This window comes from Myotis yumanensis, unplaced genomic scaffold (genome assembly GCF_028538775.1).
Source record: "Myotis yumanensis isolate MYYU_CA2020_CCGP unplaced genomic scaffold, mMyoYum1.0.hap1 SCAF_5, whole genome shotgun sequence".
In the NCBI taxonomy this organism is placed as follows: domain Eukaryota; kingdom Metazoa; phylum Chordata; class Mammalia; order Chiroptera; family Vespertilionidae; genus Myotis; species Myotis yumanensis.
In genome coordinates this window covers 8,688,305-8,706,617 of record NW_027223756.1, presented here as the reverse complement: position 1 = coordinate 8,706,617, position 18,313 = coordinate 8,688,305, and the positions used below count along the sequence as shown (strand labels likewise).

The window sequence follows — 18,313 nt, the reverse complement described above, 5'->3', positions numbered from 1 at the left end:
TCAAAAAATAAAAGCCCATTCCTTAGGAGACAAATCAGTCCTTGGATATCAAAACAGGGAAGAAGGAAGCAAGCTGAATCTCCAAAGTGCCCAGTACTTAAGAGACTAATCAAGAAATCTCTTTCCATCCCTTAGCAAACACAGGAGAAAGCTGGATCTGGACCCACCTCTCCATCCCCTGGTTTTTGGCAAAGTACCTTTTGCCAGAGCAGGGAGGACAGCTGGGACTGAGCTGGAACCCAGCATGCCCTTGTGTCTGCCTCTGGCAAACCTAACTGCTACCCATCCCTCTGCGAGCCAGCGCTGCAGCTCAGCTCGGAGGAGGAAGTTTGGGGAGGGCCTTTGGGGAAGGTGCAGGAGAGGGACCACACTGCAGTGTGGTGGTTCTGGCCTATTTCCCCCAACTCAGGCAGCACTGGGAGGTGCAGAGATTGGAGGCAGGCAGTTCCCTCCAATTTCTTGCAAGATTCAGTTCTGCCATTTAAGCAAATGTGCAAAGAGGTGGATTGAGACAGTTGTCCCCTGTATTTGCAAGGGCACGGATGCACCAAGGCAGGATCTGGTTCTTTGCCTGTGCAAGTGCATCCTGCGGCCTGGTGCTCCTTTGCATCTGGCAGAGTGGGAAAGAGACCTCGGGGTCGAATAGCAGCTCTACCTCTTACTAAGCCACGTGACCTTTGGTGCCTTACTTGACCTCCCGGAACCTCACCTGCTGGATCTGTGAAATGGGGATGATAGCAGAAACTGCCCCACAGGAGTGCATGGGAGTACATTGAAATAATTGATGTACAGCACTTAGCCCAGGACCAGGCACACAGGGAGAGCTTAACTCATAGCAGCTGTTTCCAATAGGAGTGTTGTGTAGTGATGAACATCAATTGCTTTGCTTATGGGAATGAAGCAGTTCTGAATCCCAAGTTTCATTCCCACAAGCTCTTCCACAGATTCTCTTAAGAATGCCTTTCTTAATGCCTGGGTCGTGTCACTTAGCCACTGTGCCTTTCTGCAGACAATCTGAAGGTGGGGTGGAGTCTGATGTTGGCAATTTTGCCTCCATATGTTGATTTGATCTCACCCTACAAAAAGCTGCCACTCAAAGAGCTGGGAAAACGGGAGTGCCCCAGGAGGTACGCAGCATTTGCCCCAGAGCCATAGTTGTTGTTGCTGTAATTACTATGATTCGTGTTATTAATTATAACACAATAACATATGATAGCATTTATTAATAGCTTGAAATGTGCCAAGAATTGTGCAAGCTTCTAATAGATAGTCTCATTTGATTCTCCCAACAGCCAAATTAGAGAAGTACAGTTATTATACCCATTTTCCAGATGCAGAAACTGGCTCAGAAAAAAAAAAAAATACGGAGCTTTCCAGCGGTCACCCAGCTAGTAGGTGGCCGAGCCCGGGGTTCAAAGCCAACCACCAGCCTGGCTATCTGCAACAGACTCTTCTTAGCTCTCACCAGAGGCTGTTATTCTTGAAAATCCTCACCTCTGATTTCCTCTGGCTCCCATTCAAGGTCACATTTGAACAGGGCGTCCTGGTGCCAGTTTTCATCAACCAGAGTCTGCAGAGTCTCTGCCAACAGCATCCCACGTGTAGCATCTTTAAATTGCTGTCAAGATAGAACTCGCCCCATAGACATGATTTGGTAGAAGGCAGAGAGTTTGTGGTTAATTCATCATCTCGGGGTCTGAGGGGTTGAAAAATTTAAAGACCAACATTTGGCATGGCTTCTTCCAGAATGAGTGAATTATTAGCAGGCAGGCAGGCCTCAACTTTTTATTCTGTCATACCTTTTATGATCATTTTTACTCTCTGGGAAAAAAAAAATTGGTGTGGACGCTAGAGTAAGACAAGGGTATCTAAGTTTATCCCTGCCCTCTCACCCAGGTCCCTCCACCCCTCCACCCCACCCCCTTGGCAAGGGTAGGCCCAGCCTAAATGCCTCCCTCAGCTGTTTATTTAAGAAGATGCAATAACAATGGCCAATTATAAAGAATTTACTCCCTCAGCTCCAAAGAAAATCCTTTCTTTATACGTTACTTCAGTGTGGGTGTGGGTTGTTTCTATAGGCTCTTTGAACACCGCTAGTCTAGTCAACACAAGAGTTGCTACTCCAAGATTTTCCAGTCCCCACGTCTAGCTTTGTTGGAATTGATATTGTTACCCAACAAAGAAGCACTGCTTTATCTTTCTTAAGACTCCACTGTCAACCTACTGACATTTAGGAAGAACAGAGTATGTGAATGGCATGCCTGTTGAGATCAAAACTTCTGGCAACTCCCCTGCAACGGATCTAAAAACACAGAAGTAGAGACCATTCAGGCAAACAAGACCAAACAAGCATACAGGATGCATTAAGTGCATATTCAAATGCTTAGATTGTCAATAGACAGGAAGCACCTTGTCCACACTTGGACTTACCTCTGCTGGGTGCCTCACCTGTCCCACCCTGTCTTTTCACAAAGAACCGATACACAGCTCCTCCCTAGGACAAAAGTCACCCAGTCCCTAAAATAAGTCCCAGGTTCTCAGCTCAAGGCATATCAGGTGCACTATAACAGGTTAGCCCCGAGATTTTAATGACAGTTGCTGCGAATGGCATACTGATTAGGTCAACACTATGTAAGCATTTATGTGACATAGTTATTTGTGGCTTAATTGCATTATTATGTGATTTCGTATTTATGTGCTAGAAGAACTATTAATAATATGCATATTAATAAAACCCAAGAAATGTGTGAAACACAGAGTGGCCGTGAAGGTTCTGGGTTACTCCTTTTGGTTTCACCATAGATCAGGGGTCTCCGTTGCCTTGGAGAAGGGCATTTTCATGTAGTTTGACTTTGTGGAAAGCAGTAAGCATGTTGCTGCCAGTGTTTGTATTTCTGGAATGGAAAGCCATCCCAGCCAGCAAGCACATGGGATGGCTGTAATGAAAACTGATAAACACAAGCAGTGCCTGAGATCAGCAGTCGTTGCAGAAGTGTTGTCGTGTCAGGGATACGTTATCCACTTAGAATACTAAGGGGCCCAGGTTAAACCAGCAGTCAAAAGCACAGATGCCGCCCTAGTGGGTTTGGCTCAGTGGATAGAGCATCGGCCCATGGACTGAAGGGTCCTGGGTTCAATTCCAATCAAGGGCACGTACCTAGGTTGCAAGTTGGATCCCAGCCCTGGTCGGGAGCATGTGGGAGGCAATCAATCTATGTGTTGCTCTCACAATGTTTCTCTCTCTGTGTGTGTGTGTCTCTCTCTCCCTCCCTCCTTCCCTTCCTCTCTCTAAAATTAATCGTGGGGGAGGAATATCCTTGGGTGAGGATTTACTAAAAATCAAAGATAATGAGGTTGTTCAGGTTGGTGGCAAAGCAGAAAAACCAACTGAGGGTGTTCAGCTCTATCCAGTTGCTGCCGTGAGAGAATACAGAGTCAGTACTTCTGTTCCTTTTTTATTTTCAAGAGAAGTCAGGAAACCGGAACACTGTACAAAATCTTGACTTTGAATTTTTGACAATACCCACCTTAGGGCAGCCGGTGTGTGACTTCTGCCCTCGATAGACGAAGTTTACTTCCCCTTCACAAGTCTGCAGCTCCATTTTGTCTGGCCTTTCATTCCCAGAAGAACTGAGCGGTGTTCCATGGACATGGTTTTGAGGGGATATTCCAGCCATCGTGTGGCATCTTTCACAGTTTCCGTTCATCCTTCCCTTCGCACTTTTACAGCAACCCTCCGGGGAATTACTGCTGTTTGCACTGTTGGGCAGAGGGGTATGCTGAGAATTAAAGAAATGAGGTCCTGAGCCCAGGTTCACACATCTTGAAAGTGGCAGACCCACGCCTTGAGCCCACCTCTTCAGATTTGACCTCCTAAACATGGCTGGATGCCGCCCCCCCCCCCCCCCCCCCCCCCCGCCGCCAGGCACTCCCACATCACCCCGCATAGACCCCAGTGGTGGCATTTGGCACTCGGCATCGTAATATCTTTCCCTTCTATCTCCTGTTCCTAATTGAAAAAGATGACTTTGGGATAGATAGATAAATGAGCAGATATAATCAATGTCACAGTGGAAATGAACAACGGTAATGAGGAGACCATCTTCCAATGCGGAGGATGCTGGGTAATTTTTGTGGTTCTCGCAATAATTTGATTTACTTGCAGCGAAATAGCATGTTGCTCCATAGGAGGGCTGGGTGAGTGGAGAATTATGTATGCTTTCATCCTCCGGATTCTTCTTTCCCCATCTCCCCCAGGAAGCTCTTGGCCTTCTCTATAGGAGAAGTGCAGAGAGCTGGACTCCCCCGGTGAACTGGAAAACGCACCTTCCACTTCATTTGGAACGTGCCAGGTCGGTGCTTGCCTCCCCCTCAGCCTCCCCCCTGGGGTTGTATCATCAGCAGAAAGGCAACCACAGGAATCCCACCCACACAGAGCGCAGATGGACAGAGAAGGGCCACACAGGCTGGAGTGGGCAGAGCAGCCTTAGCTCGGGGTGCACAGACAGGAAGCAGGCAGGTTTCGGTGTCTCATGTAGTGAATTAAATGCCTCACACAGCCTCTTTGTACTTTGGGAGGGTGTGTGGTCTCCAGAGCTGGAGAGGGGGAGCCAGAGGCAGAAGGAGATGGAAAGTTAGGGCTTGGGGGCCAGGGAGGGAGGTTCTCACTTGTACACTGATTCATCTCATCTTCCCCAGGCAAGTCTCATTATTATCCTCCTAATGGAGAATAATGACACCACTTGGATTGGGGGGGAGGCAAAAGGGGGGGAGGTGGTGAGAGAGGCGTGCGATTCATTCACCGTGAGTGAGGGGTTTGGCCAGCATCTCCGAAGGATCATGATTACATCACTTCACCCCCTTTTCTCACCTCTTTCCACTAATACGAGACAAATGCTAAATAACTATATAATAATACATTACTAGACAGAAAATATAATAGCCTGCTACGGCTATGAAACTCCCTCAAAGATATATTTAAAATGTCACCGGTGCATAATGTAAAATGCGAATTACAGGTTCATTTGGAGGACGCGATTTAAAATCCGTACCATTGTACAATGGCATCTCCCACTGGGTTTGCGCTTTAGTTGTCTTTTTCTGAACACCAAAAAAAAAAAAAAATCCTCCAAGTAATTTCGGCCCAGAGATGCAAACTTCGAGGACGTATTTTCCTTTCCTCCATATTTTCCTTTCTCGTTTTCATTGGCCAGGATGCTCTGCAAACCTAGTATCTTCTTGACACGTTGTCTTCTCCTGGGGATGAGTCTGCAGGCATCACAGGAGCCACGGGGTGTAGATTACACCTTTTGGAGATGTCGCCCCGCCACAGAAGGATACAAGTAGTTGAAATGTGTGTCCAATTGCTAGCTTAAATGACTTGAGCCAACTTCTTAAAGCCAGGACAGCAGGGGCTGAGGATTTCAGAAGTTGGCAGGGGCCAAAAATGACAAGGCTGGGCAGTCACCTGCGGAGCTGCCAACCCTGACTGGAGGCTTCAAAACATAAACTTCCTCAGAGGACACAAATCAAAAGTCATGTTTCCGCAGCCGTTAAAACCAACTCATAGGCTTATGCTGCATCGTGCACCACTTCCATTTTCGTCCCGCTTAAAATAGTCCATTGTGTGGATCGAGCGTGGGTTGCTCGGAAAACCCTGGGCGGAGTTGTCATATGTGGTCATAGTTACAAGGGACTTTGTACAGAGGTGGAGCTCTCCTTTGTGTGTGTTTCCTGCACGGAGGGGGATTTCAAGGTTGGGAAACAGGATGCAGTTTGGAGTCAAAGGTCATGGCTTGAAAACATCAACCCTGACCTTCTCTGGGGACAGAGTCCTCGAGGCTCCTCTCTCAGAGGAGAGATGGCATCAACCCGCTGGTTTGAGCAGGCTCCCAGGTGTGTGAATGTTGACTCCTTACAGATAAAAATGTATCCATATATGTCGGTACACGTATTTTTTAGTTAATTGTCAATCTTTTTTTAAAGTGGGAAATTTTATCTAAAAATCTAGATTGTTAGTTTTCTTAGAAAAACTAGATCTGTCCCTTGAGCCCTAATCCCGTCCTGGCCACGTGGGCCTGGGCCTGAGTGAGGGCTGCCCCTAACCCTAGCTGGTTCCCCTCCATCCAATAACTGGTCCATTTCTGGTCCTGCCTGACCCCTACAAGTGGTCAAATTTGCTTCTCTGTGGCTCAGAGTGTGCCATGTTCTCATTGTCTTTAGAAAAAGGAAGTCGTTTCACAGAATGTGCACGGTCTACAGGTTTACCAGGAAATGGAACGGGGACTTGTCCCAGGAATGATCAGCCTTGAACTTTCCATGCACGATTAATATATTTCAAATAACTCCACCAGTCAGCCTTCTTTTGCTAACTGAGTTTCTCATTCTTCACTTGATGCCAATGGAAAAAGGCCAATGGAAGCATGTTATTATGAGTAACCCTGGGATGCTTTACGTGGTCTTAGCTCTCTCTAGTTTGCAACTTTCAGCAATGGCCAACATAATGACTTTGGTTCCAGGCTTTCCTCCCCAGGTTTGCGGAGTGTCTGCAGCTGTAACCTGCAGTCAGTGATGGTTGTTTCTCCTTTTTCTTTCCAGGCCCTCCAAACCACAGCCAGTCGACTCTGAGGCCCCCTCTGCCACCTCCTCACAACCACACGCTGTCCCATCACCACTCGTCCGCCAACTCCCTCAACAGGAACTCGCTGACCAACCGGCGGAGTCAGATCCACGCCCCGGCACCCGCACCCAATGACCTGGCCACCACACCTGAGTCCGTTCAGCTTCAGGACAGCTGGGTGCTAAACAGCAACGTGCCGCTGGAGACCCGGTAAGTCCCCATGGCCGATCATACCCGTGTACCTACCTGAGCCACCCACACTGAGTCCCTGGGTGGCTCTGAGGTGCAGGGGGGGAGAAAATCTTGGCATAAATAAATGAGGCAAGTCTACCACCTCCTGGTGGTTCCCTGGGGAATTTGACCCTGGATGGTAGGGTGATACGTATTTCTCTGTTCACAGGTGTTTCCTTTCAATGCCTGTTTACTCTCTTAGCTCTTGTGTACCCAACTAATAGAATTAGCATAACATATTTTTCCTCAGAGGCTCATGGGAAACATGCTTATAAGGATATATTGACTGAAAGCTACTGATAAATTATGCATTTGGCCTTTCTTGAAGTAATAAATGAAGACTCATTTGAAATTAAGTGTTTGGGGAGACCTTGAGAAACAATCCCTGATTCCAGACTGACGGAAGTATAGTTTTAATTTATATTTCATCCAGCAAGCAGTCTCACTTTAATCCCTCCCGTATACACTGGCAGCCTGAGGGGCAAACAGTAATGTGTAAAAACAAACAAGAGAAAAAGGGGCCGCGCGCATGTTGGGCGGGGAGAGTTTCAAAGTGATCTTCAGGCCTGGCTCTGTTTGGGTTTGCCTTTGCTTCTCTCCTTTTCCCACTTCTGGTCTTTCCAAGTGTGCCCACCTTCAGGGCCTGGAACAAGGGTCACAGCGTGGCTGCAGGGATGTGATTGACAGCGAAGGCCACACGTGGGTGGGCCAGGCCTTTGTGCTCCCTCCCCGGACACCTGCATGGATTCTGTGCTCATGTTGTTATGGTTTTCTCATCTGGAAGAATCACAGAGAATGAACAGAGAAAGGGGCTAATTCATATGGACCCTTTCAAAAGTTCTCACACGGGTTTTGTTGGTGTTTTCTTTTTTAATATATTTTTATTGATTTCAGAGAGGAAGGGAAAGGAAGGGAGAGGTAGAAGCATCAATGATGAGAGAGAATCATTGATTGGCTGCCTCCTGCACGCCCCCTACTGGGGATCATATGCCCTGACCAGGAATCAAACCATGACCTCCTAGTTCATAAGTGACACTCAACCACTGAGCCACACCAGCCAGGCTCTAACTGGTTTTTAGACTTCTTTATTTTCAGTTTAATACTAGCTTTAATAAGGGCACATGTAATATTAGTCTTAACTGCAAAAATGTTAGCCACATTTAGAAAAAAACTAACTTACTGGGAATATAACTATATATTTCTAAATGACAGATGAAAAAATACTAATTCTTTTCTTGTAAGTTACTTAGGTTTAAGGAAAGATAGATATAACCTATAACTTTTTTGGTAACAACCATTGACTTTTCTGTGCTGACCTGAAAACAAGTTTACAAGCCATAGATTTTCATGTTGTTTCTTTGTTTTGTTTCTTTGTTTGTTTCACGTCAGCATCATCGCCTTTAATAGGAAAGGTCCTTTTTGTAATTGAGGTATGTAATTGACATATAATATCATATTAGTTTCAGTCGTACAACAGAATGATTTGATACTCATATATATTGTGAAATGATCACCACAATAAGTCTAGTTAACATCAGTCACCATAACAAAGTTATAATAAAAATATTTCTTACAATCAATTTTTAAGTTCTACTTTCTTAGCAACTTTCAGATCTGCAACACAGGAAGCTGGTACCTTTTTACCCCCTTCACCCATTTCTCCCACCCCCCATGCTCCCCCTCTGGCAACCACCAATCTGTCCTCTGTATCTATGAGTTTGGTTTTGTTTTTATAAGATTTCACATATAAGTGAGGTCATAAAGTATTTCTCTTTCCCTGTCGACTTATTGCACTTAGCATAATGCCCTCAAGATCCATCCACATTGTCATGAATGATAAGATTTTATTCTTTTTTTATGGCTGAATAGTATATTGTTTCTCATCTATAATATTTTTTGTTTTAATAAGGTCGTGAGCATTAATATGTTGTACACCATCGTCTCTGTCGTCACTCCAAGCTTTATAATATTTTATTTTCTGACAATTATAGGTTATTCTTAATCATGTCCACAATCTTCATCTCTAAGGCTTAAAATATGTAAAGTCAGTAGAAACCATGCATATATTACATGTAAGCAGTAGACTTAAACATCTGCACTGATTTAGTAACCCTCTAATAAACAGCTTTGCTGGCTGGTTTCCAGGCTGACGCTGCCTGGTCCAGCAGGCTGTACGCAGGGTGTCTCCATGGTCGATGGTCTTTAGGCTGGATCAGACTTTCTGTCTTTTCCTCCTTGTATTTAGGAACTGCCATAGACTTTGTTGGGCACTAGTCAGCCAATTTTTACATTGACAGACTGTTGTTTGAAAAAATAGTTTCTGGACATAAAGGCTACATAGAGTGGACTAGATGAAGAAGGCAATGGAGGCAGAGAAAGGCAAGGAGAAATGTAACAGCTGTTGGAGACAAGAAAGCAGAGAGGAAGGAAGCGGACACTATCCCCATGAACAACCCGTGTTTGTTGTGCACTTTGCATGTGCAGGACCCAAGTGCTCTGCATGCCTGTCTCCGTCAAGCCTGACAGCCATCCAGTGGGGTCCGAAGGAACCATTATTATCACCCTTTTAAATATTCGGAGTCTAAGTGTTACAGCGGCGAAGTCATTGCTGGGAGGTCTTGGGCTTCAGGGAGATGGTAAATTAGGAGCCATCATGGATGGCCCTCTGGTGGCTCCACCATGTCTGACAGGTGAATAACCACACACTTTCACTGGTCGCCCTAACTGTTACATGTCCAGGGCAAGCTCCGTCCGAGCGGTTGTTCCTCACAAAGATTTCCCCCTTGGCAATAAGACGGAGTGTGCTCACACTACCTCCCATCTCCCATTGGTTTCCCCGGTGATTTATTTTGAGCCACTTGTACTTGTGTTCTCTTGACGAGGATCTAATGGAAAGGACCAGCAAAGCCATGCCCTGTCACCTTTCTGTTTTAAGTTCTGCTAGATGTGGGCTTCTTAATGATGATTTTGAAGGAGGCGAGTTGAAGACAGAGCTTGGGGAGTAGACAGGATTGCTGAAACCTGTAAGCCTAGCAGGAGAAAACCTCTTCTGCTCTTTGGTCAGGACGTTCAAGGTCCCAGGATTAGAGAACGGGAGGCCCTTGGGATGGAGTTATTACCGGAAATCAAACACGGGATACAGAAGTCAGCAGATAATTAAAACGCCATTCATGGAACTGAATACATATAACATGGATGTGCAACTGGTCTAATGTTTAAAAACTTTGGCAGTAATTCAGAGGATTATTGAGCTTTATGTTTCTCTTTTGAGTATGATTCATTCGGGGTCTTATTAGCAAATATTTACCGAGTCCCTCATGTATACCCAGGGCTATGTTAGGTACCGGGGGGATAATGATCAAAACGTGTATCCTGTCCTTCAGGGTTACAGAAGCTACAGGAGGAGAAAGGTACATGAACAAAAGGATAGTGTGGTGTATACAATAATGGGAGTGTGGGAAGTGATGAACTCTCTCGGGATGGTCCGGAAATGTTTCACAGCTGAGGGACTGTTTGAGCTGGGTTTTGAAGGATGAGTAAGAGTTTACCTCATGAATAAGTAGAAAAAAAAAAAAACCTCAAAATTGTAGCATATTATTTGTTCCCATTCCTCACGGGCTTTTCATATAGTCTTGGAAACTGTAGAAGTAGACAGATCCACTCATTCAAATGCTGAAACATTGTGAGTTTAAGAGTCATTTTCTTACACAGAAGGAAGTGTAGGCATGGGAGCTCTGGTTTTAGGGACATGCTGCTGTACCAGGATTCCCACTCAAATAAGGGCTGAGTACCGCATCCAGGAGAGAAAACCAGCGAAGGCAAGACTTCGTGGAGGCTGGTCGCAATGTAGTCATCAATATTGAAGACGCAGTGGAACTTTACACACAGCTTCCCCACCTGCATGCTCCTGCACACAGACTTCTGGCGTGATGGAAGGATTTCCTAACCTTGCACTTGATGACAGACGCCCGCCACCCCCAGAGACTCCAAGCCAAGCCCAGTGTGTTTTCAGGCCCGTGAGGAACAAGCCCTTGCCGCTCTGCCTTGTTTTTTGATGTTCTGTCCGTCTTAATGAGGCGTGTCAGATCTCTGGGCTGGGCTTCATCCGTCGTTTTCCATGACAAGTAGAATTAGAGGTGCTGATTGAGGAGGCATGGCCAGATAAATGGGACTGTGCAAATGAGGAATTTTACACAAGACAAAGCATATAAGGAAAAGCTCTGTATCGCTGTGAATCATATAAGTAATGTGGATAAATGTCTGTTACCAGAAGTAGTCAGTCCATGTACTAAACCATTATCTAATCCAAGAGAAAACACATGGGCCAGAGGAACTAATTGCAAGAAATCTGTTCTGTCTTTTGTAACGTGTTACGTAACAAAATGACTCTGCCCATCCTCTTCCTCTCAGCCAACCCACGGGTCTTAGCACACAGTCCACATGTGTCTTTGGTGGATGTCGCCTCTCTCCCCTTCCTCTCTTTCGAGGGGCAAGGGCAGGAATCTGCGTGGCCCGCTGCTGCCTGGGGCGTTTCTGAAGTCAGCACCTCTCATCTAAAACAGTAGGAAGTAGCTCAGCGACAGAGCCTTCTTTTTCTTCTTGTCTGCATTTTGCTGAAGCAAGCTTCTCCCTCAGAACCCGTCTCAGCAGCAGGTCAGGAAAGAGAATTCCTAAGCAGGACGAAACCTCCCCGAGTTTCCTTTCGCCCTGAAATACCAAAAGCCCTCATTTTCATCATCAGGATCCTCAAGCTTACAAACCAGATTGCAAGTTGCTTTTTAAAGTGGTCATCCAGCCCGGCCGGCGTGGCTCAGTGGCTGAGCATTAAGCTAGGAAGTGCAATTCCCTGTCAAGGTGCAATTCCCTGTCAAGATGCAATTCCCTGTCAAGGCACATGCCCGGGTTGTGGGCTCCCTCCCCAGTGTGGGGCCTGCTGGAGGCAGCCGATCAATGATTCTCTCTCATCATTGATGTTTCTATCTCTCCCTCCTTGTCCCTTCTTCTCTGAAAATAATTTTAAAATATATTTTTAAAAATAATAATAAAAAAAATAAAGTTCATCCATGATCCATTCAAGAAACACCTATGAGAACCTACTATGTGCTGGGCACTGAGGGCTCAACAATGAAGAAGAAAAGCAAAGCCTTTCCCCGACAGATTTAAGGATGAATATAGACAGAGCGTGAGTGAGGGACCAGACAGGTGCCCCACACTGACACATGTAGTGAGTGCCCTGTGAAGTACAGAGAAACCAGACCCATGGGAAACTGGCATTTAAGCAGACCCCTAAGAATGAGTCGGTGTTCATTAGCCTTACAGAACATTCTAGGTGAGGGGAGGGAAGACGCCAGGAAGGGAACACTGAGACACCAGGAAGGGAAGCAAGCTGAGAAGGTGGCAAGGGCAGGATGGCGCAGGCTTGGGGTAAAGACCTTGGACTCTACCCCCAGAACAGTGAAAAGTCACTGAAGCATTTGAAACAGGAGAAGGAAATGCTAACATTGTTTTGTTTTGTTTTTAATGGTGGTAGCTTCCAGGTAGTAAGTAGATGGAGTGTAGGGTGGAAGGTGTAGCAAGGCTAAAGGTCTGGTCTGGAGGTGATTGCTGAGATGCAAGGTGGTGTGTTGTGGCTTCCAGCAGGAGCCCCGCAGCTGCGGTGCCCAGAGCTATGTGGCTTTCTCCGACCACGGAGGCAGGAAGGTACACACTCCCAAAAGTGAGGCCTCTGTTGAAGGAAGGATCAGTGGGAATGAATGATTGCCAGAAGTGGGAGCTGTGGGCTAGGTAGGTGTGAGCACAAAGACCAATGCTTTTGAAGTAGGGGCGGGTGGATAGCAATGTCTTTTGGAAAACGAAAGTTCGGTCTTAGACATGTGCAAATATGAGGCAACAAGAGAACTTAGCACAGCTGTTATTGGCCAGGCGTATTTTGATTCAAAAATAATAGTTGTAACACAGAAATTCCTGCATTTACAAATAATAGCATATTTGCTGCATCTGAAGCTCTCAGCAATTGATTTTTCTCTTTTAAAAAAATCTCTTGAGAAATTTTGTTCAATTTAACGGTTATTCTATGGTTGTACAGGTCTGTGAGTCACAATCCTTCTGTTTTTTTAAAGTTTATCTTTATTATTGAAAATGTTACAGATGTACCATTTGTTTGTTTGTTTTCCCATTGACCCCATCCACCCTGTATTCACCCCTCCCAGGCCTTTACCCCTCTATTGTCGTGTCCATGGGTTATGTATATATGCATATAAGTTCCCCGGTTAATCATTCCCCATCCACCCACCCACCCCTGCCTTCCCTCTGAAACTTGTCAGTCTGTCCCATGCTTCTATGTCTCTAGATCTATTTTGTTCATCAGTTTATTTTGTTCATTAGATTCCACATATGAGTGAGATCATGTGATATTCACCTTTCTCTGACTGGCTTATTTCACTTAACATAATGCTCTCCAGGTCAATCCATGCTATTGTAAATGGTAAGAGTTCTTTCTTTTTCACTGCTGCATTGTATTCCATTGTGTAGATGTGCCACAACTTTTTATCCACTTATCTGCTGATGGGCACTTGGGTTATTTCCAAATCTTACCTATTGTAAATTGTGCTGGTATGAACAGAGCGGTGAATATATTCTTCCTGATTGGTGTTTCTGGTTCCTTAGGATATATTCCTAGAAGTGGGATCACTGGGTCAAATGAGAGTTCCACTTTTAATTGTTTGAGGAAATTTCATACCGTTTTCTTCAGAGACTGCACCTGTCTGCATTCCCATCAGCAGTGTGTAGGGTCCCCTTTTCCTCACATCCTAGCCATCACTTGTCTTTTGTTGATTTCACAACCCTTCTTGTCAAAAACTTTTTGTTTGACACTTAGTTTTACATACATGACCCCATTTAATCCCTCTTACCCTATGCTAGGTGTATGTTACTATCCCTATTTTAAAAAAATATAAACTGAGGCTTAGGAAGGTTAAATGACCTACACATCTCCAAATAAGCAAGTGGCAGAACGGGGATTTAAACCTGGGCCCGCCTGATTCCAAAGGCAATGTTCTTTTTTATTGTTGTTGTTTTTTTTGATGTTTTTTTTTTTTTTTTTTGAGAGAGAGAGAGAGAGAGAGAGAGAGAGATTGATTTGTTGTTCCACGTATTCATACATTCATTGATTGATTCTTATACGTGCCCTGACTGGGGCTCAAACCCACAACCTGGACATATCAGGACAACACTCTAACCTACTGAGCTCCCCGGCCAGGGCCAACTGTCATGTTCTTAGCTACTATGGATAGTGCCTTTGGGGCTAGAAATGCAAAGCAAAACGATGCTTATTCTGATAGCAAACAAATTAACTTGCCCAAGCCATGGAAATGGTGAGGTTGATACATGGTGACACAGGGCACGAAATTCCCTAGGGGATGGACTCCGGCCTGTTGCTGGACATAGACTTGGTTATTGACAAAACCATAAGCCAGTTGGGATGTAAGGAACCCTGTCTGCAGCGCTGTGGGACTGGTGGCAGCCTAGCATGGTAAATGGGAGGCCTCCTGCTCCGTGGCGGTGGCGGCATAGGCTACGTGTGAGCTGACGCACAGAGCTTCAGCGCTCTGCATGGTATAGAATGTGAGAGCAAACTGACAGTCTAGAAATAAGAAGCACTGCTACCTCTTTAGCTCCTTGATTTATAGAATTTTTATCTTCCAGCCGGGCTCTGCCAGACAGGTGGGAGGAAGCCACGCAGCCACGGGTGCAGCGATTGACCGTTGGGTCGTATTTTGAATGTCATCGTTATTCCTGTTCGTGGGAAGTCGTGCAAAGCGCTCTGAGAAAGAATTGACGATCCTGTGCTTTACAGAGTGTACACCTGCAACTGATACCAAACAATACTGGATGTAAACTGTACCTGAAAAAAATGTAGCACTTTGGGCTTGATGGATGGCACCCAAGGACTCTCATTTTGGTATCAGGATTCCAGAAAACACACTTTTTGTCTTCAAGATGAAGGAAGGTTACCCCAGTCTGGATACCCTAGTGCAGTGGTCGGCAAACTGCGGCTCGCGAGCCACATGCAGCTCTTTGGCCCCGTGAGTGTGGCTCTTCCACAAAATACCGACTTCTGCGCATGGGCCACAAAGTTTCAATCGCACTGTACGTGCGCGCCCGCACGTGGTATTTTGTGGAAGAGCCACACTCAGGGGGCCAAAGAGCCACATGTGGCTCGCGAGCCGCAGTTTGCCGACCACTGCTCTAGTGCATGTTTGGGAATTGAGACGTGAGACCTTTATAGTAAGTAAGGTTTTCCCGGGGAAGCAGCAAGGTTGTTGAAACGTCACTATGCAGAACCCCAAGACTATTCCAAACTTGTCCTCTGATTTATTTTCCTACCTAAGGGATTAACTTCCTGACAGGATCACTGACACGCTCGATCTTGAGAATATTAAACCAAGGTAACCTGTTTACACTTTTTATGTTTCCGAGTGAGGTTTGGAAACTAGAATTCATTCTGAGCAAACGAAAAGCACGCCAGCACTTTGATAATTGGTAGGCAGCTGGATTTCTCCGTACTGTACACAACATTCTGCCCCCTCTCCATTCTCATCAGAGGCAACACGGACATTAATGAGACCCTCAGGTGAGCCTCTCAAGCTCAGCCTTATCTTATAGCTGCACCTCGCCTCTTTGACACCGTGATCCCGCCCAGCCACCAGCAGCTTTTCACGTCGCGGTGCACTTTAATTTTGTAGTTTTCTTAGTCTTCCTTGGAAACTGACAGCTTATTAATCTCAATAACTGAGCTGCTCGATAGGCAAGCTCTCCAATGAGAAAGCAGGCTGTGTCTTCCCTCCCCCTGCCCTTGGCAGGTGGAGACAAGGAGTTGGTTGTTGGGTAGAGGAAGGGGTGGGGTGGTAGAGAAAAAGCCAGTTAGGTGGCAGGGCAGCGGGGGGAGTACCCTAGACCCTACATTACTTTCTGACAATTGGCAGGAAAATAAAGAGAACCTAGTTTCGTCTGCAATTTATGGCTTGTGCTCTTAAACACACTCCAACCATTAATATGAAAGAAACCTAGGGTTGTGGCACGTGTGCAAATCACAAGGTGCATGAAGAAAGAAACAAGTGTTGCATCTTATTCCAGACCACCCCAAGCTGCTCTGGGCCAGGTCTGCAAACCTGGAGGCATCCTTGAAGGTAGAAGTGTCCAAGGAGAGGCTGTCCTTTTTACATTTGGCTCCTGCTGTAAAATTAAAGCCCTGTGAAGTGTATGAAAGCTTTGGGGACTTGAACTTCTTACAGGGCAAGTTAGCACAGCTAAGCCTCTGGGTGGAAAGCACTTTTTGTACAAAAGCCATCCCTCCGCAGCCTGGACCAGGGGACCGGATTATCGGTGGAGGCCACCTAGTGGTCATGCCTTGAAAGTGCAAAGCTGCCCTGCGTGTAAACGTGGAAAGCGCTTGGGTTAAATTCAGAGTTGAAAAAAAGCGGAGTATTTCCGTTGTCTGTCTGAGCTCTTTCACCCATCCGGCTAATATCGACTGTCACTCCCTCAGGGCATTTCCCGCAGCCTCCCCAGAGGACTTGGTATCTGGCTCAGACAGGGAGAAACCTGATGAAAGTCCTTTTCTAATTCTGGCTCCCAATGCTCCTTTTCTTTCCAGGGAAGTCAGATAAGGCATCTGGTTCTCCCAGGCAGGGCACGCCGGCTCTGCGGCTTCTCTGAAGTTTCCTTTGATTTATTAGTCTCGGTCTCGCCTGCCTTTTGTGAGTTGGGATCTTGTGTCCCCAGAATCTATCCGTCACGAGGCTCTGGGCAGGTCTCCGCCACTGGGGCTGCGTCTCCTAGCTGACAGGGGAGCGTTCAGGAGACTCTTTGTCAGATAGCTTTTCTCCCTCCCAAGCCCACCAAACAGTTTTGGGCTATTCCGTGAGCCTTGTTTGCAAATATCCACCTTTAGAGGTCGTGACTCTGCTAACCACAAAGGATTTCTCTCAAAATGGTGTGTTTTAAATCCTTACAGGACCCCTTCTTGCTCAGACTAGTGTTTGGGGAACCAGCAAATGCCCCCAAGTCCTGTAATCAGTGTTTCAGCAGTTCATGCCTTACATTTCCAATGAGAGCGAGTAACACTTCTGTTTTGTTAGCTTGTCTTGCAATTGCCTTTAAGTGTGTTACAGCTTCAGCGGGGGATGAGCAGAGCAGGTCCATTTTTCAACAATCAGTCTGTGAAGATGTTGCACACCAACCGTATGATGATTAAAAGCTTCTTAAAATTTTAATTTTTTTGCACAAACAGATTTAAACACCCTGCCCTGAGAGAAGGCAGGAAATGTTGCTCTCCTTTGCCTTGGTGTGCTTAGATAAGAATTTGAAATGGAAAGCTTAATCTTAGTGACATTTTAATCTCTTATCAACAAGATCCTCTTACTGGCCTTGGGAGCATGGTATGAGAAGGCACTGGGAGGGACCCTGAGGGAATCTACCCTACCCCAACCCCACCCTGGACGAGTCCTTAAAATGAGAGAATAAATGGTGGGGGGGGGACCCTCTGGCCATGGGGCAGGCTGTACACACATGGGCTTTGTGGGTGTCATGTAGCTGCTCTCTTAGTTGGTATCCTGCCTCCACCTACCGAAGCCTCCTGAACCCCAGGATCCACGTGAGAACTTACGGCCATGTAAAAACCTTTTCGCTTCCTGGAAACAACTGAACACTTTCTGGTCTATTTTCAGACGTCATCGTCTCCTCGGGGCCTGCGTCGTGCCAAGTATTGTATTAGGCACTTGGCACCATGTTACCCGGCTGCAGCCCTGTGGGACAGACACCCGCATCCCCTTCGGGCATGTCGGGAAGATGAAACGGGAGGATGAAGGGTTGGGACAGAATCAAGATGCTGGCAGAATTAGATTCAAGGCTGTAAACTGGGGCATTAGGCGTTTTCTCTCAGCCTTGCTTTTCTCTGTTTCCTATCATTAATCTCCTTTTTAACATATGTATTCTTTTATTGATTTCAGAAAGGAAGGGAGAGGGAGAGAGATAGAAACATCAATGATGAGAGAGAATCATTGATCGGCTGCCTCCTGCATACCCCCTACTGGGGATTGAGCCCGAAACCCTGGCATATGCCCTGACAGGGAATTGAACCATGACCTCCGGGTTCATAGGTCAAAGCTCAACCACTGAGCCATACCGGCCAGGCCCTATCATTATTCTTCAGCAGGCCTCCTTATGTGAGATCTTTGTGGGATCTACAGGCTGTATTCTCTTAGCATAGAACCTAACAGAAAAAGGATTTCTCCTTCCTGACATTTCAGTAACACTCCCTTGACCGAATTTCCTGGAGCCCAACTAGAGTCCTATGCCCACGACAGACCGGATCCCAAGGCCTGAGGAATAAACCATACTGATTGGCTAGACCTGGAGCATGTTCCCACATAGAGCCTGATAGGAGGGAAGGGGCGGGTAGAG

The 18,313-nt window shown here is 46.1% G+C and overlaps 1 protein-coding gene across 10 annotated transcripts in view; it reads left to right on the top strand.

Moving 5' to 3' along the window:
- TENM2 (teneurin transmembrane protein 2) overlaps window positions 1-18,313 on the top strand; it is a 1,191,402-nt gene that overhangs the window by 910,370 nt on the left and 262,719 nt on the right. For all 10 annotated transcript variants that reach the window (XM_070414454.1, XM_070414453.1, XM_070414452.1 and 7 more), the window contains one exon: window positions 6,598-6,829. In XM_070414454.1, the coding sequence (XP_070270555.1) occupies window positions 6,598-6,829 (232 nt within the window). The remainder of the gene's footprint in view (window positions 1-6,597; window positions 6,830-18,313) is intronic.